This window comes from Gossypium hirsutum, chromosome D04 (genome assembly GCF_007990345.1).
Source record: "Gossypium hirsutum isolate 1008001.06 chromosome D04, Gossypium_hirsutum_v2.1, whole genome shotgun sequence".
Lineage (NCBI taxonomy): Eukaryota > Viridiplantae > Streptophyta > Magnoliopsida > Malvales > Malvaceae > Gossypium > Gossypium hirsutum.
In genome coordinates, this window is record NC_053440.1 from 45011522 (window position 1) to 45033433 (window position 21912).

A 21912-nucleotide genomic window follows, 5' to 3' on the forward strand; every position below is an offset into this window, starting at 1 on the left:
AAAACAAATAAAGGACAAATAAGAAAATATTAAAAAAGTAAATAAAGAAAAACAAAATAATTGAAAAAGGACAAAGAAATGAAAGAGAGAATCAGAAAAAGCAACAAATGAAAAAAAAATAAAAAAATTCAGGTTGTTTGAATAGGCAACATAATAGGCTAGGGAGTTGGAATCAGCGGAATTAAATTATTTGACTCCACCAGAAAAAGGTAAAATTGCTTAAAGCCACCCTTATTTTTTTCAAAATTCGTAATATTTCTCTAGTATTTATATAAGTGGTGTCATTTTACATGGCTTCACTAAAAAATTAATTTTTTATGCAGATTACTAACGTGGCATGTTGGTGGCGCCAAACACTTTAACTCCATTAATTTTTACTATAGATTTTGACTTATTTTCATAATTTATCAAAAAAATAGGTCATTTAAGTAATTAATTATGTTTTGAGATAGTTTAATAAAAAAAATCCTGAAAAGACTAGTTTAGTTTTGCCTTTAGGGAGAGAAACACAATGGTTTCCTTCAGTTTGTTAATAGAATTGTTTCACTTCCCTCGGCTACTCCAACTGAATTGAGCGTCTAAAAAATAATTTGCTTGAAATTATTGGATATGTGAACTTCGTTACGAGAATACATAGTAGTGGTGGCCATAACGAGCCTTTGGGTAATTCCCATTTCCATCCTGGTGATCGCGTTGTTCCTCATCCTTATATTGTAAGAGAGACGCTTATGTAGAAGACAAATTACAGAGTCTTTTTTTTTATTTACAATACAAAGGCTCAGTTATATACAACTTACAAGAGAAAAGAGAAATAATAGAAATTGAGAACTTACATAGGTGTAACAGACTAACTACTATATTTGCTAACTAATTAACAGTTAAATTAGATCTATATTACTAACAGCCCCTCTCAAGCTGGAGAGTGTATAGAAAGCAATTCCAGCTTGGACAACATGATCTGAAAAGGAACAGCAGTAAGAGCTTTGGTGAAAATATCAGCTAGTTGATCCTTGGAAGATCAAGGGAGCAGTTTAATAACACCGGATTGCACATTTTCACGAACGAGATGACAGTCAATTTTTATATGTTTAGTACATTCATGAAATGTGAAATTTGCAGCAATCTGAAGAGTGGAGTTGTTATCACAGAACAAAGAAGTAGGATCAGAAATAGGTAAGTGCAAATCACGCAAAAGAGATCGAAGCCACTGAATTTCATAAGCAGTAGAGGCAAGCGCACGATATTCTGCTTCTGAGGAAGAACGAGACACAGTGGTTTGCTTCTTGGCCGTCCAACTAATAAGGGAGTCACCATAAAACAGATAATAACCAGTCACAGATCGGCATGTCACAGGGCAACCAGCCCAGTCAAAATTACTAAAAGCCTTTAGTACAGGTGACGAAGAAGCAGAAAAGAAGAGACCAGAAGCAAGGCAGCCGTTCAAGTAACGAAGAACACGATGAGTAGCTTGTAGATGAGTGACTGTAGGTTGGTCCAAGAATTGACTCAATTGTTGAATGACAAAAGCAATATCAGGTCTAGTAGAAACCAGATACAATAGAATAATCCAAGTAAAACGACTGAAATCATTAACAATAGTTAGAAAATAACGATGACCAGTGATAGAAACAACACCAGTCGGACCCCAAATATCAATGTGAACAAGATCAAAAATTTTATTGGAAACAAATTTGCTTACAGGAAGAGGAATTTTCTTTTGCCAAATGACAAGCTTTACAATATGAATTATTTGCTATGGACAAAGAAGGAATATAAGGAGAAAGTAACTTCAATCTTGAATCAGAAAGGTGACCAAGACGATGGTGCCAAAGGTGACAGAAGGTGGTGGTGGCTGACGAGACAATGGGAACGATAATGGAAAAGGTTTGAGCTGATGAGTCCAAAATGTAAAGACTATGAAAAACCTTAGCTGTACCAATCATCTTCATAGAGGGAAAATCCTGCAAGGAACAATGAGTTTTATGAAAAGTGAATGAACAAGGTAAGATGGCAGTAAGTTTAGTGACAGATAAGAGATTGAAAGCAAAGTGAGGAACATACAGGACATTTGTAATATAAAGGCTATCACTAAAAATAACTGTACCAGAAAATCGAGCACAAACTTTGGTGCCATTAGGAAGAGTGATATGCACAGGTTGAATTGGAGTGAAAGAGGCAAACAAGGATAAAGAATGTGTAATATGATCGGTCGCACTAGTATCTATAATCCAATGGTGTGATTGAAAGGAAAAAGGGTTACCTGCAGATGTATGAGTCATTTGGTGTAAGGAAGAGGCACTGTTGGTAACATGAAGTGGTGAGGTAGAGTTTGAAGATGGAAGCAATGCGAGCAGCTGTTGTAACTGTTCTTATGTCAAATTAACACAAGGATCAGATGGCAAGGTAGCAACAGACTATGAAGATTTTAAGGATTGTGCAGCACCATCATCAAACACATTGTGTACACGAGAAGTCCGGCCACGAGACTTATAACCAGGTGGGTAACCATGCTTCTCATAGCATGTATCAAGGGTGTGCCTGGATTTGCCACAAAAAGTGCACTGCCGTGAATCAGTAGAAGATTTTGCCGGAGATTTCTTGGAAGAAGAATGTTGGCGCATTGTGTTACTAACAAACACTTGAGAAAATCTAGTAGTGAGATGGCGTTCCTGTTGAATGACCATAGAAAAAGCTTTATTGATCGTAGGTAATGGATCAATGAGCATAATTTGAGAGCGAACACCAGCAAATCGATCATAAAGGCCTTTAAGAAATCGAATGACATAGTCATTATCATGATAATTCTGAAGAGTAGCAAAAACACCACAGGAACAAGGTGTGTGACAAGAACAGGCGGGAATCGATCGAAAATTCAACAACTCGTCCCAGAGAATCTTCAACTCAGTAAAGTAATCAGTGACCGAGCGATCATCTTGCTTGAAAGCAGAGATCTCCTCTTGGAGATCAAAAATGCGAAAAATACCTCTCTGAGAAAAACGTTCACGGAGATCGTGCCAAATCTCATAAGCAAAGTCGAGCCAGAGAATACTATTCATGATCGAAGGCGAGATAGAGTGAAGCAGCCAAGAAATCACCATAGTCTTGCACCTTTCCCAAGCTGGATAAAGAGGATCCGTTTTGATCAGAACTGTGATTGTGCCATCAACAAATTTAAGCTTGTTCTTAGATAAGAGCGCCATTGTCATTGCTCGAGACCAAGAATGATAATTCGATCTTGATAAGGCAGGAGAAACAAGAACTAAGGCTGGATTTTCATTTGGATGAAGGTATTAAGGACTAGAAGGTAGTGTAGGATCATGGAGTGCCATTGGAAAGAAAGAAAACCAATGAAAATCAAAGAAACAAAGTGTTTGGGAAACGAGAAAGTGCAGGAAAATGCAAGAGAATTGAAAGAGAATTTTACATCTGATACCATGTAGAAGATGAATTGCAGTCTTTTTTTTTATTTACAATACAAAGGCTCACTTATATACAACTTACAAAAGAAAAAAGAAATAATAGAAATTGAGAACTTACATAGGTGTAACAGACTAACTACTATATCGGCTAACTAACTAACAGTTAAATTAGATCTATATTACTAACAGCTTAGATTGTTTCTTCTCTTTGAATTTTCTCAAAAGTAGTCGATTTTGAGTATAGAATGAGATTTTCCACATACCTCAAGCTCAACAGCACTGCAATGGCGATTTCAGGAGCTGCGATCCCATGGTCACCGCACCACTTGCCCTATAATGCTCTTTCTCTTCCTCTTTTAAAATGAAAGTTCGGGTTTAGTTTACTGAATTTTAATGGGTTGTTTTGTATGAAATAAAAGATTATGAGGAAGGGATGGATTGGCTCTAGTCAATTAGATTAATGGATGATATATTAAGAAACGATGGGTTTTTGACTTTATTGCTCAAATGTTGTAAATGTTTTATTAACATTTAGTTATAAAATACTTCTACAGATACTATCTTGTTCATTTTGCTGCATTGTTTCCGTGCCAATAATTTCTATAATTGGCTTCATAATTTCCTCAAGTTGACTCCACTGCCGTTCTTCGTTCTGTAAAACGGAACGGAGTCTTGGCAGTACTATGTAGCATTCTTGTATATGAGATAATGACCCACTTGAGGCCAGCTCTTGATGATACAAAAACAACGGTTTTTGCAACAATTCTAGCCTTGTATCCAGTCCACTGGTTCTTCACTTTTCTTTACTATACTGATGTTGCATCACTTACTGCTGTGCTCGCCATGTATCTTGGACGTCTGAAGAAAAAATATCTATTCAGTGCATTGGTAAATGAGTCGGTTTAATTTTAGTTTCCTTATTTTGTCAATAATGAAAATTTCCTGGATGGTATTTCACAAGCTGCCTGGGGAAAAGGTTACCTTGCTATGTTTCGGGCTGCATATGGAAAACTGAATGCAAGCTATTCCTGAGGTTTCTTACTTCGTAATCTTGCTATACATGGCTAAGAGAATGCCAATATTTAGGACAATCAAATCAAACAATTTTGGGATAAATCATATTTAACTAAATGTTTTCGTACCTTTCTTCTTTGTTGTTTCATGTAGGTTTTTATTCATTTCACCTATGTTCTTGTAGCTTGAGGCCTTGGCGGTTGTTATTCAACAGAAAATATTATTAAATGGATGCTTTTTGTTGCATACTCTGGGGTCATTGATATCACTCTGGCACATCAAAGAGATCGTGTGTTAGTAGATAATTTGAAGGCATCAAACAAGGGTACCAGTTTGTCAACCCTTATACTAGTGTCAATGTGAGTTCAAACTTGAGGAAAAGGAAATCCATGGGAAATGCAGAGGCTAATAAACGGTCTTTTTACCGGACAAACTCGACAAACACCTCTTCAGCCTCTCAAATCTCAGGTAACTTTGACATCTTTGATCTTGGCTTTAGTGAAATAATTTGCAAAAATAACTAAATTATTTTGTTATAGACTTTCTCTTCAACCATGTTCATAAGGTTTAAGGAATTACTCTTTGCCAAAGAAGAGATCATTTATGCTAACGTGGCACCCTTTTGACTTCATAATTCAGGTCTGCTTTATGAGATTTCAGCCATTGTTTTGACTTCATGACACATAAAGTGGAAGCTTTCGGTCTCCTTTAGCCCTTTCTTCTTCGTGTTGCTGGCATTTGTTTCTTTTCTCTTTTGGAATGGGAGTGTAGTTCTAGGTATTATTCACTTTACCATACTATTTGTTTCCTTTACCTCCTTTCTTTTGTTTCTTCTTTCTCTTTCTGCCACTTAATATCACAGGTGTGAAAGAAGCTCATGCAGTTTCTCCAAAATTTGCTCAAATAATGTATTTTAGTCTCATTTCTCTCTTTTTGCGGCTCCTCTACATTTCACAGCAGGTCATGCTTCATTCCAGCATTAACAATTGCCAAAGCTGGCTTCTGACGGGTATTCTATATACAGTCCTTAATATCTTTATGATGAGAATGTTCGTTTTGGCCGTTCCGCTGGGAACATGAACCCATGGTCCAAAGGTTCATATGGTAGATAGGAAATACCAAAACCTTATGATCCTATGACTCGCACAGGTTTGCTAATCTTAGAATTTTATACTGGATCGTGTGTGTTGGTGTCAGATTTAACCTTATTACAAACAATTGTAATTTCATTCATGTCAAGCAAATGGATCTTTCAGGTTTGATTTGCAGTTATGTAACCAAATGATGTCGGTAATGGTACACATACTTTAGGATTCATGCAGTTTTCCCATTTTTCTTGTCATTCATAACTTCCCAATATTATTTTCAGATGGTTTAATTGATATTGTGGCATAATTTTTGGACACGAAAATTTTGAATATGATACAAAAACATGTTTTAATAATTTTGAAAATGATACAAAAATATGTTAGGAAATGATAAATTTCACATGTCAGAGTTAAAACATGTTTTAAAAATATGAAATTTTGATATGAACTAAAATTCATGTAGTTTAGAGATATATCGAAGGACGCAGTGTGGGCTTGTTGTGCTTTCCATTTGTGAGTATAGTAATCCCTTCATTTTGTTACAATAAAGACAAACAAACGAAATACCGAACTCTCCACTGCAATTTTTTTTTTCGGAGCTTTGAAGCAATGGCAAATCCTAGGCTCCGTGGGTGGAGAAAGTGGGCGAAGAAGGATTGGGCGATCGCAGCCGTGGGATTCACCATCATTCTCTTCGCTCTCACTCTCCTCTTCGATTCTCGAAACCCCACCTCCTCCTCCTCCTCTACCTTCAATCTCCCCTCCAACCATCTCATTCCTTTGACTTTGCTCCACAGAGCCAAAGCGACAGGCGCTTGTATCCTCCAAGATTCAAACTTTTCATTTTGGGTCTCATATCAAATTTGATTATTAGCATTGACTTTTCGATTAATTCTATTTTGCAGTTTGTTTAGATGGAAGTTTACCTGGATACCATTTTCAGAAGGGCTTTGGTTCTGGCTCTAACAATTGGCTTCTCCACATTGAGGTAGTTTCTTTACTTTTCCCTTTTCCTTTTGGGGTTCTACAAGAATTTAACTTTGTTTTCGAATTTTACTTGTTTGGTTTATAGGGTGGAGGTTGGTGTAATTCAATAGAAACCTGCGAGATTCGAAAAAGAACAGCTTTGGGTTCCTCTAAGTACATGGATCCCCTAATTCCATTCGATGGGATTTTAAGCCATCAATCTTCGCAAAATCCTGGTATACTTTTTGCATCATTAATTTCCTTTTTTTTTTTTTGGATAACTTATGCTGTTTAAAGAATGCGCTTTCAAAATGGGTAATTTTTATTTTCTTCAGATTTTTACAATTGGAACATTGTTAAGATGCGTTACTGTGATGGTGCATCTTTAGCTGGCCACCCTGAAAGTGAGTTCAAGGTAAATTTGTTTTTTTTTTTTACTGAAATAATTATTTGCTTTAAAAATATGGTTTAATTTTTCGGGTTTTTTTCCGTAGAATGGAACTAAGCTTTTCTTCAGAGGCCAACTCATTTGGGAAGCAATTATGAGTGAACTCTTATCACTTGGCTTGTCTAAGGCCAAACAGGTAGGTAGCTACTACACTGATGCTCTTTTTACAGTTTCATATTTAAAAGTGAAATTGTAAATAACGACATTGTTCACTCTTTTTCAATATCGTTATCGTTCAGTTGCAAGGTGATGGATTTGTGGACTTTGCAGGCACTTCTTACAGGATGCTCTGCTGGAGGTTTGGCAACTCTTATACATTGTGATGACTTTCGAGCTCATCTGCCAAAGGATGCCACTGTCAAGTGTCTTGCTGATGCAGGTTTTTTCCTTGATGAGTATGTTCTTTTTTTTGTTGGTACAAGATCAATGCGTTTTAAATTTTAAGCTAATTCTTTAACTGATCATAATGTTCTATAATGTGTGGATATAAAACTGCATCATATATGTATATACTTCTATGTATTTAATAATGTGTATATTGCTTCGTTTGTCTGTATGATCCAAGTTAATGCATCCTAATTGAAGTTAGTCTTGAGTCTTGACCGTATATGTTAGTTTATTTTGTATTCTCTACATTGCAGGCCAGATATTCTTGGAAATCGCACCATGAGTAATTTCTACCATGATGTTGTCCAACTACAGGTTCAGTTTCAATCTCCATATATCATACTTGTATTATGTATTGTTCCTCCTTAGAAAATGATATCATTTGGTTTTAATCATTTTGGCGATTATCATAAAAATTTTAATAGGTAATTTGAGTACATACCACTGGGTCCTTATCAGTGATTCCTCAAATCTTTTCTTCTGTTATTCGACCATTTTTGAAGTTGATCTTGTATGCATGTCATGTCAGGGTGTAGCAAAAAGTTTGCACAAGAATTGTATCACAGAAATGGAGCCGTCCAAGGTAGGTTTTATGCTTTTCTGTTTTATTTGTTTCTTGTTTCCCTTTTAATCTTTTTTCTCCTTTTGCTGTTCAAGTTCAAATAGTTTGAATCGCAACTTACCTGCTGTCTGTCTGTTGTTGATTGCTCTTCCAGTGCATCTTTCCTCAACAAATTATCAAAAATATTAGGACCCCATTGTTCATTGTCAACCCCGCCTACGATTTTTGGCAGGTAACTTGTTCAAACACGACTATTTGCTTATTACTTAATGCTATTTCCTTTCTAATTATAGGTTCTATCACTGACTGGATAATCATTAGATACAACACGTCTTAGTCCCCGCCGGATCGGATCCTGATGGCTACTGGAGAAGATGCAGATTGAGCATTCAGAAATGTGATTCTACCCAGATTGAAAATCTACAAGGTAGTTGGATATGTAATATGTACCCAATCTACTTGGCTAAAACAATCCAATTAGACTTCTCAACATCAAAATCATGCAATCGAAATTTCCAAGCATTGACGCAACCCTTATGTCGTGGGCTTCTGACATATAGGTTTCCGTAGTTCCCTGCTTAAAGCAGTAGGTAAGCTCCAACATGACAAGGAAGGGGGGATGTTCATAAATTCTTGCTTTGTTCATTGCCAAACATGGATGGCTGAGACATGGCATTCATCCAATTCTCCAAGAATCAACAATAAGGTGAGCAATGTGTCTTATATTTAATGTATACTGTTGATCTTTGCGCTTTTCTTGGAACTTTGATATCTATTAACCATCCGAGTTGGGTGATGTTCTGGAAACAGACCATTGCAGAGTCTGTAGGTGATTGGTACTTCAACCGTAAAGTAACGAAGGAGATTGATTGCCCTTATCCTTGCAATCCCACTTGCTATCACATGGACTTCACTCAACCTTCATGAAGCATGGCTCGAAAACTGATTTTTGTCTCCAACTTTAAAACTCCTGCTGGGTATTACTCCAATTTGCATTGAAAGAAGGGTATTGGATAATGAAACAGTGTGTAGAATGAGATGAGTGTTGATAGTTGCTGCTATAGAAATGGATTTTATGTGAGACCAGATGAAGCAAACTAATTTCACATCAAGAGATATTTTGATAGCCACCAAGTTCCATGTGCTCTTTAACCTTTTCTAAAATCGGTATGATGTAAAACATTGTATATCTTCATACTGTTACTTTTGTACCCATCCTTTTAGACCTTTGCACATGTTCCAATATAAATGTTAATCTTCATTCAATTTTAAAACTTCTAAAAAGCGTATAGAAAATCATAAAAATATAAAACCAAAAACAAAACAAACAAAAAAAGCTACAACTCCAGGATCGTTCAGAGTGCAAGAAGATCATGTTGTTTAGGTCAAATATTGATCATTCTTTTTCTTTTTTGTTCATTCCGTTGTATAAATGTAGATTAGTTATTTGATTTATTGTCGGTTTGCTTGCTGCTGCATTTTTTGTTTTGTTTTCGAGCTGTTGTTTGATGATGATCAAAGTTAGTTGCTACCAGTAGATACACTTAATTAAAAGCCTTTTCAAGTGATTTAAGTGTTTGTTTTTCATTTAAAATTTGCAACCTCTTAAGGGTGTAGTTTGCTGTTTTATATTTTTATAATTTTATATATATTTCAATTTTTTTTAATTTTTAAAGAATTTTGATTTTTTAAAATAATTTTCATATACAACCATGGCCAAATTGATAGAAAATATAAAAGTTGGGATCAAATTTATTATATCAATTAAAAAAAGTGCCACAACTGATCCAGAAAGTATTGGTCACCAAATTGTAACTTTATTAGTTGAGGGACCAAACCAATAACTTATGCATATTGCATGACTATTGATGTAGTTTACTCTTAAATCCATTCAAATATTTTATCTCTTAAAAGGAAAACAAAGTAAAATAAAAAATTCCTATCAGAATAACAATTTTCCAGCACTTGTAAATAAAGAGATTACTATATACAGAGATACCTAAACTCGATAACTTATACCTATTCAGTGCCTAAATCTTTTTGGACCTAACTAGTACCTAAATTTGTAAACCATAAGTCAACTTAGTATTTTTTTAGGTACTTGACTAACACTGTTAAAATATTGACGTGGAATTGATGATTAATAGCATGGTGACTCGACATGTTTATATTTTTTATTTTTTATTTTTTGCCAAGTGTCAAGATGCGAAGCTGTCAAATATCATGTCACTATGCTATTAGTCTCCTGTATCACGTCAGCATATTTTATTACTGTTAGTGAAATACCTAAAAGAAGTATCAAATTAGCTTATGATTTCTAAATTTAGGTACCAGTTAAATTGTCTAAAAAGATTTTAAATACTAAATAAATTATAAATTATTAAGTTCAAATAGCTAGATTTTAAATACTAAATAAATTATAAATTATTAAGTTCAAATAGCTTTGTATATATTAAACAATGGAAGGCAAGAGTCGGCCAAAGTAAACATGAGAATTCTTTAGAAATTATTTTATATATTTTAAAATAAATTTTATAAATTTATTTAGAGTTTTTAGAGTTTCCTGTAACGTTTTATATTTTTTTATATTTTATCAATTTCCTATTTTCTATTTTTGAATTTTAATAATTTTAAATATTTTATCTATTTTTTAGATTTTTTATTTTTTTGATTTTCTTACAATTGACAAGAAATGTAAATATTGAGGGTTAAATTTGTTGACTTTTTTAGAACATGATCAAATTGACATAATGTGTAAAATTAATGATTAAATTTGTTATTATGTCAATAAAAAAAGATCACATCAATATTTTGCTAATGCCATAATGGAGGAATGGCCAAAAAATTTAAATATAGATAATCTTGATCACAAAATTAAAAATTTTGAAGTTGAGTGATCAAAACAAAGATACTAGTACTAAGTTTCCTTTGGATGAACAATGAGATTGACTTTGGCAATATTAAAAATAGTGGTGGTAGTAAGATTAAATACTGTTACAGTAAAATCAAAATTAGTAGTAAAATATGTGTTTGAATTCAAACACAACAATAGCAGTTAGGTGAATTATAATGAGAATGAAAAAGTATAGAAGGCATTAGATTAAAAATTATATATAATTAGCTTTTAGTATATATAATTGATTATATAAATTAATTTATATTGTTATTAGAAGAGAAATCCACTTGCACTGATGTAAAATTAAAAATATTTTTACACTATTTCATATAGTTTTGTACGATTAATATTTTAAAGATCAAACATTTGAATTTATTAATTTAATTGTACTTGTTATGTATGTAAAATTTCAAACCAAACAGATATTTGTATCATATTAATATAAAATATTGTGTATATTAATATTTATTGAATGGTAGAAAGTTGTTCACGTAAAACAAATAGTTAGTAAAATATAATTTAAGTTAAACTTGATATATATATGATTTATATGAATGCAATATAAAATATAAAGGTTTGATTTTTACATTGTTAACGCGGAATCCCGAATGAAATCAAGATGGAATGAAAAGGGTTGTAGAATAAATTAGTGTAAGAAATGAGAAACAATGAGTTTAAACAGGAAAGAAAGTAAATAGAATGGAAATTTCCTAGTAGACATATTCACATTTTGAACGTGATAACTGGGTCTAACCCTTTAAATAAATTGGAAGTATGAAATTAAAAATAAAATAAAAATTTGAATGAAAACAGAAACAGTTTTGAGTCTTTCATTCATTCTGAAACAACCAATAAAAACAATCATGGGACTTAAACCAACCCTCTAAAGTAGCAATCCAGAGTGTGAAGAAATTATAGACACCACCAACAATAAGTTGAGTTGCTACCCAAGTCTTCAAAAATCAAACAACAAATCAATTTCCTTTTTCTTTTACTTGAGATTACTATGTGTTCTATTTTTTTTAATTATTTGTGTTTTATTTTTAAATCTGCTATAAACAATATCTATCACTAACCATTTGATTTAGAGTCCGTTTGCTTATATGTATAAGGTTTTATGAAAAATGTTTTCTACATTTTCCTGCGTTTGTTTCACATAAAACAGCTTAGTCAACGGAAAATGTCTTACAGATCAACATAAAATAAGTTATTTTTCCTGTAAAATGACTTACTTTTTTTAAAAGCGTAAGTCATTTTCCGAAAAAGGGCTCCTTTATTAGTAATTTTATTTTTATATAAAAATAACTTAAAAAATCAAGCTTAATATTATTATATTGATAATAAAATTTATTTTTATTATTAAAAATATTAATATATTAATATAAAATATTATATTTTTTAATATTATTAAACATACATATTTAATTATTTATATTTAATAGTATAATAAATTATTAATATAATTAATATAATTTATTATTTTAATAAATTGTTAAATATTTTAATTTTATTTTAATAATAAATTTTAAAAATAATAATTTGAAATAATATTCTTCATATATTATTGAAAATATTCAATATTAATATTTTAATAATAAATATTTTTACAATTATAAACATATTAATAATAAATGTTTTGTAGGATAAAGGTTAAAATATGTCATAAGTTTATGTACTCTTCATGAATTTACAATTTAGTCTCTTTACTTTTATTTTCAAGAATTTAGTCCTTTTACTTTTCATATTTAAGAATCAAGTCCAATTATTGACATTGTTTTTTTTTTGTCAAATTTGTTGATGTCACATTTTTAAATAAAAAATACTCATTTGGTAGTCATGTAATTAAAAAATGACGTTGTAATGAACCTGAATTTAACAAAATACTTTTAATATATGCAAAAACAATGTAAAATATAAATTTATAGATATAAAATAAACTAAATTAAATAATGAAAAGTTAAGAAAATCTCAAATTATGTTTGTTTCATTGAAAACAGTTTTTATGAAATATTTTTAAGAAATCTGTCAAATAACAGAAAATATTTTACACAGATTCATCCAAACACCAGAAAATATTAAATTTTCCAAGAAAATAAGTCATTTTCCATAAATTATTTTTCGGAAGCTATTTTTAGTGAAACAAATAGACCTTTAGTGTTAAATCATTTACCAAGTTAATTAAAAACTAAAATTATGCTAGTTAGAGTCAAAAATTTTTTTTTTTTACAAATATTAAATTATCTATATAATTTTATTATATATTATAATTTTAAAATTTTTATTTTCTATTATTTTTAATGGTGTTTAGTTAATTTGTAATACTAATTTCTTAAAAATATAAATAAAAAGGGTTATTTATCGAATTGGATAATTTCAACAATAAATAAAAACAATTAATAGATGTGGAATGCTTCTATTTTTAAAGTTGAAAGCTTCGGTTAAGAAGTTTGAGGATCAAATTTATAGAATTTGTAAAAGTGAATGGTTAAATTTATTGAATTATTTAGAATTAAGATAAATTTGATAGAATAAGTAAGTATTAGGTATTAAATGTGTTGTTATTCCAGTCAGAAAAAGATTTTTATTATCAATTTAATGCAGGTCACTAAAATATGAACAAATTCAAACGTTAGTGCTTAAATTGAAAATTTTTAAAATTGAGTGACCAAAACTAAAACACGATTATAATTGGGTCAAGATTTGTATATCATCAAGTTTAACCGTTTTAGTTGGACTTTGATATAATTGGACTTGTAAAAAAATTGATAGTCTTGTGTTTTAAGTCAAGCCAAAATATCCTTCTTTTTCATTGTTTTCATGCAATTGCTCTAAATTTCTTGAGACAAACTTTTCAACAAAACGTTGAATTCGATTCTTGGATATTAATCTTGTGATTCACCCACTTGAAAAACTCAAATCTGTCATGATGTCCAAGCTTGTGGTGCATACACCACTTCCCTAACAATACATGAAGCTCTTCAAATACAGCATCGAAAAGACTACCAACCAAATGATAAATTGCATCAGGTCAGGTCTTCTAAGGCCACCATAAATCCCAACCGAAGTCCACCCATCTTCTGAAACAAGAAGATGAGTTGGATCATCACCAGCTTTGAATCTCCATTATGCCACATCAGTCCAATTAATGCCACTAGGATGCGGAGTTGGGCCAACATAAGCTGTTCGTTGAGCTTTAAATTTGGATTTCATAAACCATTGAGATCTAATAAGAAGCGATGAGTAGATGACCCTACAGTTTGAAAATGAATACCTTCACTATTGGCCTTTGCTAGATCAGGTTCGTTCTTATTACAATTCAGAAGCGCCTCAGCCTTCAGTTCACCAGCAATGATACAAGTCATTCATGAACATTGTAGGATTAAAGTGGGAAATATGCCCATAAATTTTCGTATTGCAATTACCACAGACTCGGTGGGCATCCATGCCTTTTTCTTTCCGTCTTATCCGGGTCCACTCAAAAAGACAAAACATATGCAATGAAAATTCGACAGAGTAATACAAGCTGCTTCTACAATAAACCATCATTTCCCATCTGTAATATCTATATATAAAATCCAAACAAATAGAAAATTTGATGGCTATTGCAATAACAGCTTGTTGCCAAAAAGAGTTCAAAATGCTTGTTTTTTTAGTTTCTGTAATCTGATAAGCAGCAAAAGCTGACCATGAAACCTACAATTCTGTATCTGTTTTGCCATGGCAATATAAATACCACTTTTAACTCTCTATGAATTCGTTGACATGCCTGAATTTGGACTAAGATAGCCTCTTTTCGCCTAAACTTTTCTCGACAAAAGAAAAAAGAAAATATGCATTGGGCCATATGGGGCGCTGGGAAGAAGACGAATGCAGGTAAAAGTGATAGTTCCATGTGCCGCGATGAAATTAAAAATGAAAGAGAAAGTGAATGGACATTGTTGCATACGGCTCCTCAAATGAAAAGATTATTCCCACGTGTTAGAGAGTATGGATGAGTCAGGAATTGACTTCCGTTAGAATTCTGTTAAGTCTAAGTGTTAGTTGTTGTTAGTTACTAATAACTGTTAGTTGTTATGAGCAGTCAGCTTCATGTTTCCTATATATATTGTGGCACAGGTACTTCTCAAAGATAATTTTTTTGATGTATTTATTCTCTTGATTCAATACAAGATTTTCTTTAGTATAGAATTTAACTTGGTATCAGAGGTTTGTTCGTTCCTGAGGTAGTCGTTCATGACTTCCCCTTCCAGCCCATCTGTAGTTCAATCTGTTGCACCGACGATGTCATCAGTTCTACCAAATGAAGTGGCTGATAGTCAATTTTTCTCTACCAAGAAGATCAGCGTGCTTCTTGATGATCATAATTACTTGCTGTGGCGTCAGCAAGTTCTCTTAGCAGTAAAAACTTATAAGCTTCAAAAGTTTATTGATCCGCAGTTTGTTCCTCCTTCTCAGTTTTTTTCTTGATGATGCTGGTGTCTTGCAAGAAAATCTAAAGTTTGCTCGTTTTGAACAGCAAGATAGTGCTATTGCGTCGTGGTTATTGTCATCGATGAGTACTGATGTTCTTCCTCATATTATTGGTCTTGATACGAGTCTCCAGATTTGGAATGCTCTTGTTAGTTTGTTTGGTAGCAAAACTACTTCTCAGTTAATGTTCTATAGAAGGGCGTTACATTCTCAGCGTAAGGCTGATCTGTCTATGGAGTTCTTGATGAAAATTAAAGGCTACTGTGATAGCCTTGCTAATTGTGGAGAGGCTATCAGTGAACGAGAACATGTTACAGCCATCCTTAATGGACTGTCGTCCGAGTATGAGTCAGTGCTTACAATCATTACTGCGAGTTCAATTCCTTACAGTGTCCAGAGTGTTACTACTATGTTACTTGATGCTGTAGCTCATCAGCAACTAGTTGTGTCTGATGCTCCTAGTTCTGCCAACATGGTCACTCATCAACCTACTGTCTCTGCTGACAATAATTCTTCTCTACCAGCTTATCGACCCTCGTCAGGTGCTCGTGGTCGTGGGCGAGGTCATCTTTCAGGTTCGCGATTTCAGTGCCAGTTATGCGAGAAGGCTGGTCATCTTGTTGATCGGTGTTATTACCGATTTGATACCACATATAAAAGTACAGGTTATAAGCCGCCTCCTTCTCCTCAGGCAAATGTTTGCATGGTTGGAAATGGTGCTTCGCCTCATCCCTGGATACCTACCTATTCACAACAGCAATGGTATGCCCCTCCCGCACCTACTCAGCCGTGGACTAATCTTTTGCTGCTAATCCCATGCAGCATGCCAGTACATCTGTCCTAGGGTCATCATCATCAATTCAGTCTCAGGCTCTTATTGCTACACCTGAAACTGTGGGTGATAACGCATGGTATACAAACTCAGGTGCGTCCCACCACCTCACCAATTCCCCTACTTCTCTGAGTGACAGTACCTCATACGCTGCTCAGGTAAGGTGTATATGGGTAATGGTAATGCTCTCTCTATCAGATCAACTGGTTAGTCTTCTCTTCTTACACAATCACGTCCTTTGTTCCTAAAGTCTCTGCTGTGTGTGCCTGGGATAAGCAAAAATCTATTATCGGTATCTAAGTTTACTAAAGATAATCGAGTAATGTTTGAGTTTTTTCCTACACAGTGTCGTGTTCGCGACCTTCAAACCAATAAGGTCCTGCTCAGAGGTTTCGTGCATGGTGGGCTGTACATGCTTGACTTATCTGGCTCATCTTAACCAGTTGGGTTCCCTACTTCAGTTCACTGCTGTGCTGCTGCTAAGCTCCTCCCTCTCAGTCTATGGCACTCTCAACTAGGACACCCCTGTACTGCTATGCTTAAAAAGGCGTTACACCGTTGTAATATAGATTTTCACTCGTCTGCAGATTCTTTTTCGTATGTTTCTTATCATTTAGTAAAAGAATGCAAGTTGCCATTTTCTAAGTCTACCTCTGTGTATTCTACACCGTTACAATTGATAGTTGCAGATGTTTGGGGTCCTACTCCAATTTTTTTTCTAATGCTTTCATTACTATGTAGCTTTTACTGATGCATGTACTAGGTACACAGGGATTTATTTTTTAAAGAAAAAATCTGAAGTGCTGCACATTTTTCCACTATTTCATAAACAAGCAGAACAGTCTCTTGGTTGCAAACTGCTTGCTTTACAAACCAATGAGGGTGGTGAGTTTCAGGCGTTAAGGAATTACTTGTCTCAACAAGGTATTCAGTAGAGGATTTCATGTCCATATAGTTCTGAGAAAAACAGATTAATTGAGAGAAAGCATAGGCAGATCGTGGAAGTTGGCTTATCCATGTTAGCTCATGCTGCTATGCATTTGTCCTATTGGAATGATGCCTTCAGCAGTGCGGTATACTTGATAAACAGGTTACCTTCTTCTCCTATAGGTAATATGTAACCCTATGAAAAATTATCCAGATTCCACCAGACTATTCTTTCCTTCGAGTCTTTGGATGTTTATGTTTTCCAAATCTTCGGCCATATAACACTCACAAACTACAGTTTCGTTCCATTCCCTACACGTTCTTAGGTTATTCACCTCTACATAAGGGTTATCGGTGTCAAGATGCTAATGGAAAATTGTATATTTCTCGTCATCTTACATTCATGAGTCAACATTTCCTTTTAAAAAAAGTCATTCAAACCTGACCCCACCACTACTGTCTTATCAAAGTCTAGTTCCAAGTTACTTGTCATGCTGTCTCATTTCCCATCATCCACTACATCAACTACAGCTCACAATACTCCTTTGGTGTCTAGTAATAATACCTCCCCTAGCCCATCCTATCAACCTACTGTTTCTACATCCCCTCCACATGTCTTACCTAGCCTATCCTATCAACCTACTACTTCTACATCCCCTCCATTTGCTTCTTGTCCATATGTTTCTTCCTTACTATCTTCACCTACTACGTGTCACCCTACTGTTATTCAACCCACTACACAACTCAATACTCATGCCATGGTCACACGTAGCAAAGCAGGAATATTTAAACCTAAGGCATACCGAACCACAATAGTTTGTTCATCAGTGATACACCTATTGACATTCATGAAGCAATGAAGAATGAGCATTGGTAAGTAGCAGCGCACAATGAGCTATAGGCCCTCCGTAACAACAATACATAGAATTTGTGCTTTTTTCCCATTAATCGACATGCTGTGGGTTGCAAGTGGTTGTTCAAAGTAAAGAAAAAGGGCGATGGGACAGTGGACAGGTATAAAGCTCGGTTAGTGGCCAAGGGTTTTTCTCAACATGCTGGAGTTAATTTTTGCGACACATTCAACTCGGTGGTTCGTGCAACAACCATTCGAATCGTGCTTGCTACTGCTGTTATGAGAGGATGGTCTTTGAGGCAGGTCGATGTCAATAATGCCTTCCTCAATGGCGATTTGACAGAAGAAATCTATATGGAGCAGCCACCTGGTTTTGAGGTGTAAGGTGCAAATGGTCAGCAACTAGTGTGCAAGCTGAAAAAGCACTTTATGGCCTGCGCCAAGCGCCTAGAGCATGGTTTCATACACTTAAACAGTACTTGGTTACTCAACTTGGTTTTAATATCTCAAAGGCTAATACTTCATTATTTATCCGTATTTCATCAAGGAGCGTGGTGCTACTTATAGTATATGTGGATGATATTGTGATAACAAGCAATTCGAATGATGAGGTGGACAGTGTGGTTCATCAGCTTCATAATAGATTTGCTCTCAAAGACATCAGGCAGCTGGATTTCTTCTTAGGTATTGAAGTTCAACATATGCCACAAGGGGTAGTGCTCAGTTAGAAAAAATACATATTAGAAATTCTTACTAAAACTGGTATGATAGGAGCTACAGCTGTCCCTACACCTATGGTAAGTGTTCCAAAATCAACTGTTTTAGATGGTAGTCCTCTTTTCACTGATGTTCCTCTATATCGAAGTATAGTAGAGATGCTCTAGTATCTGTGCATCACTCAACCAGAATTATCCTTTTGTGTTAACAAGTTGAGCCAGTATATGAATTATCCAAGTGAGACTCATTGGAGAGCAGTCAAACGTGTGCTAAGATATCTTATTGGGACTAGTGACCATGGTTTGTTTTTCACCAAAGGGAATGTTGAGGTTTTTGGGTACTCAGATGCTGACTGGGCCTCATCTGTTGAAGATCGACGTTCCACCACAGGGTATGTCGTGTACCTCGGGCCAAACCCTGTTACATGGTGTTCAAAGAAACAAAGTGTTATGTCCAGATCATCCTCTGAAACAGAATATAGAAGTCTCATCAACTATGTGTCGGAGCTTTTGTGGGTTAAACAATTGGTAGATGATATTGGTTTGTCACAGTCGATACATGTGATCTGGTGCGACAATACATCAACAGTCGCTATAGCGGCAAACCCCACACATCATGCACGTAGGAAACATGTATAAATTGACCATCACTTTATTCGGGAAAAAGATTCTCACTAGAGTTCTACAGGTAAACTTTGTTCCATTATCAGATCAAATTGCGGATGTTCTTACCAAGCCAATTACACCTAAGCAGTTTGAATCATTTCGCCAAGCACTTCGATTCTTCACACTCAACGAGGTTCTCAAATGTTTAAACAACAAAGAAACTGGGAGAATGTTAGAGTATGGATGAGTCAGGAATTGACTTCCGTTAGAATTCTGTTAAGTCTAAGTGTTAGTTGTTGTTAGTTACTAATAACTGTTAGTTGTTATGAGCATTTATCAGCTTCATGTTTCCTATATATATTGTGGTACTCGTACTTCTCAAAGATAATTTTTTGATGTATTCATTCTCTTGATTCAATACAAGATTTTCTGTAGTATAGAATTTAACACCACGGATCCACATCAATCGGACTGGGTTCATTTTGGACCCACCAAGAGAGCAAGTGTAACTGTTGCTATGTAGTGCTATGAACAACCTATTCATTTGGCCCTTGTCGGATGAGACCCTTCACTGACTCTTATGGCTAAGAGGGAAAAAAAGAATAAATAAATCAATGAAACAGTCCATGATGTATTAAAGGTTCTTTAGACAAAAAACTATGACGAGAATCTGAAAAATTAACGCAAAAAATAGTGGAGTTTCCAACATGGTTTGATGTTTAACACTGTAAGATAGTAATAATGACAACGCTCAGTAATAGTGATTCTTTTCTCATATTTATATTTCATTATAGGTCTAAAAATAATAGTGTTTTCAATGGAAGAATATTTGGAAATTGATTTATGCTTTCCCTATGCTTATAATATATGCTTGGGGAATGAAATGCTATACATTTTGGTTATCTAAAATAAAAAGAGAAGGGTGATGAAGGCCGTCCACTCTTTCAAAAGGGAGATGAAAAGGGAAGGGATAGAATCACAATTTATTTTCTACACGAGAAATTTTTTATCAAATTTTATTTTATTTGAGTTTGAGAAAAGCATACAAGGGAACAAAAAAATTAACTGGTCGCATCTAGCACCATCATAACACAAGATGGATTCACCACATACAACACATTAAACGGGAGAAACAACAAGTATTTAACAATCCAAAACTAGCCTCGCACAATATTATTTGAATTGGGCTAAATCGGTTGGTCAAATTGGTTAAATAAAAAAATTGTTGGTATATCTATTCGTACATGAAGATTGAATTGGCCTTTGAACAAACCACTCAAAATGGTAAAAAAAACAAAAATCAACATAAAAAATCAACAGTTGAATAGATTAAACCTTTTTTTAATTATTGTAACCAAAAGTCGATGGTTTGCTCGGTTTAACCATCCGCTTAATTATTAAAACATTGATCATACCAACATATCAACTTCTCCAAGAGTAAGAAACTCAAACATAAAGCACTTTTCATGACACAAGCATTGCTAAATACATGCCTTTATTATTAAAATAGCTTTGTAGAAGTAGATTTTAACCCAAACCTAAAAGCTTAAACAATGGGGGCTTTTGCCTTTTGCTTTTGAGGTTTTATAGTTGTTGATACAAGTGTACAAAAAGGAAAGAGATAATGAGGAGAATATGGTGGTGACAAGAAGGTTGGTTCACCTAAACAGGCGAAGAACTAGAAAATTAAGGGAGAGAGGTAGAGGAGATTGTGAAGATAAGGAAGGAAGAGTGCTGAGGATATCACTTAGGGTTGTTGATGGGGAAAAAGGACCCCTTCTTCATCGTTCCATTGGGTACTTATAGGGGGTAGGTCTCCTACCCAGTAATGCCAAATCACCAAAAATTCCAAGACATGGTGCTCGTGTAGTTGGCCAAGTGGCAAGGTCGTTACACATGGGTTTTCAAAAAATGTGACACTACTTTGACATTCTTTTTGTTGAGGTAGTACGAGGTTGTTATGCCTCAATGGTCCCTTAGTGGTCCCGTTTGGGGATAGAAGCATTCTTGCTAAAAGCGAGTGGCCTGGTAAAAGGTAAAATGCCCGGATGGTTGGTCCTTTAGTGACCAGCTAGATAATGTGAAGTGGAGTGCCATTCATAGGTGCTTCTTAGGTAACCTCTTGTGGTGCCATGTGTCCAAGCTAGGCAAGGGTTATAAAGTGTCCTACCTCAAGACATTTTGCAAATGTTTTCAACAAATGGTATGGTAGTGAATGGCTCAAAAACTAAAAGTTGCTCTTTTTGCGTGCTAAGTACACTTCTAGATATGAAGAGTTGCTTCAAAGATTCCAGAATACTTGTACTTAATGCAAAGTTAAACCACTGTTTATGGGAAGTTGAAGTAGTCATGGGTTATAGCGTTTCATGGGACACGTGATCAAGTGTTATTGGTTGTAATCGTTAAAGTACACAAGCAATGAAATGCACCATTTTGGAAAACCCCTCAAGCTTGAAACTATTTTTCCACCTCAAAATTTCAAGATTTTCTCTCTCTAGTTTTTCTGCCATTTTGTTGTTGACCTTCAACTGTTTCACTTTTTTGGGTTTTGTACTTTGGTGTATCATTTTTCTTGCTTTGTCGCCCTTTTAACCTGACGTCAAATGTAGTAGTTATTTTAGGTCATTCATTCACTTAACGAGTTTGTTTTCTAGGTATTTTATAATTAATTATTGCATTTTCAGTATTAGTATGTTAAGAACTAAAAGTTAATAAAATAAGTGTTTTT

The 21912-nt window shown here is 34.3% G+C and overlaps 3 protein-coding genes across 9 annotated transcripts; 2 read left to right on the forward strand and 1 right to left on the reverse strand.

The window, feature by feature from the left end:
• Positions 1-1656: 1656 nt before the first annotated feature.
• LOC107899308 (uncharacterized) lies at positions 1657-3911 on the reverse strand. Its single transcript, XM_016824988.2, has 2 exons — positions 2261-3911; positions 1657-1961 (listed from the first exon to the last, which is right to left on the reverse strand). Exon 1 carries the CDS (start codon positions 3204-3206, stop codon positions 2415-2417), a length of 792 nt encoding a protein of 263 aa, XP_016680477.1. The 5' UTR covers positions 3207-3911; the 3' UTR covers positions 1657-1961; positions 2261-2414.
• A 1252-nt stretch (positions 3912-5163) lies between these two features.
• Positions 5164-9150, forward strand: LOC107899307 (pectin acetylesterase 5). Of its 3 annotated transcripts, XM_016824987.2 has the most exons (13): positions 5164-5210; positions 5391-6338; positions 6427-6509; positions 6594-6723; positions 6823-6902; positions 6982-7071; positions 7206-7330; positions 7577-7637; positions 7852-7905; positions 8039-8116; positions 8206-8311; positions 8445-8590; positions 8695-9150. In XM_016824987.2, exons 2-13 carry the CDS (start codon positions 6131-6133, stop codon positions 8809-8811), a joined length of 1278 nt encoding a protein of 425 aa, XP_016680476.2. In that variant the 5' UTR covers positions 5164-5210; positions 5391-6130; the 3' UTR covers positions 8812-9150. The 3 variants fall into 3 exon arrangements, with proteins under 3 accessions (XP_016680476.2, XP_040947165.1, XP_040947166.1); XM_041091231.1 differs by lacking the exon at positions 5164-5210 and having other exon boundaries at positions 5251-5442; XM_041091232.1 differs by lacking the exon at positions 5164-5210 and having other exon boundaries at positions 5488-5582.
• A 5555-nt stretch (positions 9151-14705) lies between these two features.
• LOC121216047 (uncharacterized) lies at positions 14706-19631 on the forward strand. 5 transcript variants are annotated; one of them, XR_005912064.1, is made up of 3 exons: positions 14706-15825; positions 15942-16175; positions 16429-19631. XR_005912064.1 is itself a non-coding variant. In XM_041091233.1 (2 exons), the coding sequence occupies exons 1-2, from the start codon at positions 15333-15335 to the stop codon at positions 16046-16048; spliced, it is 600 nt and encodes a 199-aa protein (XP_040947167.1). In that variant the 5' UTR covers positions 14706-15332; the 3' UTR covers positions 16049-19631. The 5 variants fall into 5 exon arrangements, 1 of the variants encoding a protein (XP_040947167.1); XM_041091233.1 differs by having other exon boundaries at positions 15942-19631; XR_005912063.1 differs by having other exon boundaries at positions 14717-16175.
• Positions 19632-21912: the final 2281 nt, after the last annotated feature.

Coding starts and splice junctions, on each gene's coding strand:
- LOC107899307 (XM_016824987.2), top strand. CDS start 6,131: ATGGCAAATCCTAGGCTCCGTGGGTGGAGAAAGTGGGCGAAGAAGGAT. Junction 7,638..7,851: donor ATGATGTTGTCCAACTACAG/GTTCAGTTTCAA, acceptor ATGTCATGTCAG/GGTGTAGCAAAAAGTTTGCA. Junction 7,906..8,038: donor CAGAAATGGAGCCGTCCAAG/GTAGGTTTTATG, acceptor TTGCTCTTCCAG/TGCATCTTTCCTCAACAAAT.
- LOC107899308 (XM_016824988.2), bottom strand. CDS start 3,206: ATGACAATGGCGCTCTTATCTAAGAACAAGCTTAAATTTGTTGATGGC.
- LOC121216047 (XM_041091233.1), top strand. CDS start 15,333: ATGAGTACTGATGTTCTTCCTCATATTATTGGTCTTGATACGAGTCTC. Junction 15,826..15,941: donor TGGGCGAGGTCATCTTTCAG/GTTCGCGATTTC, acceptor CCTTCTCCTCAG/GCAAATGTTTGCATGGTTGG.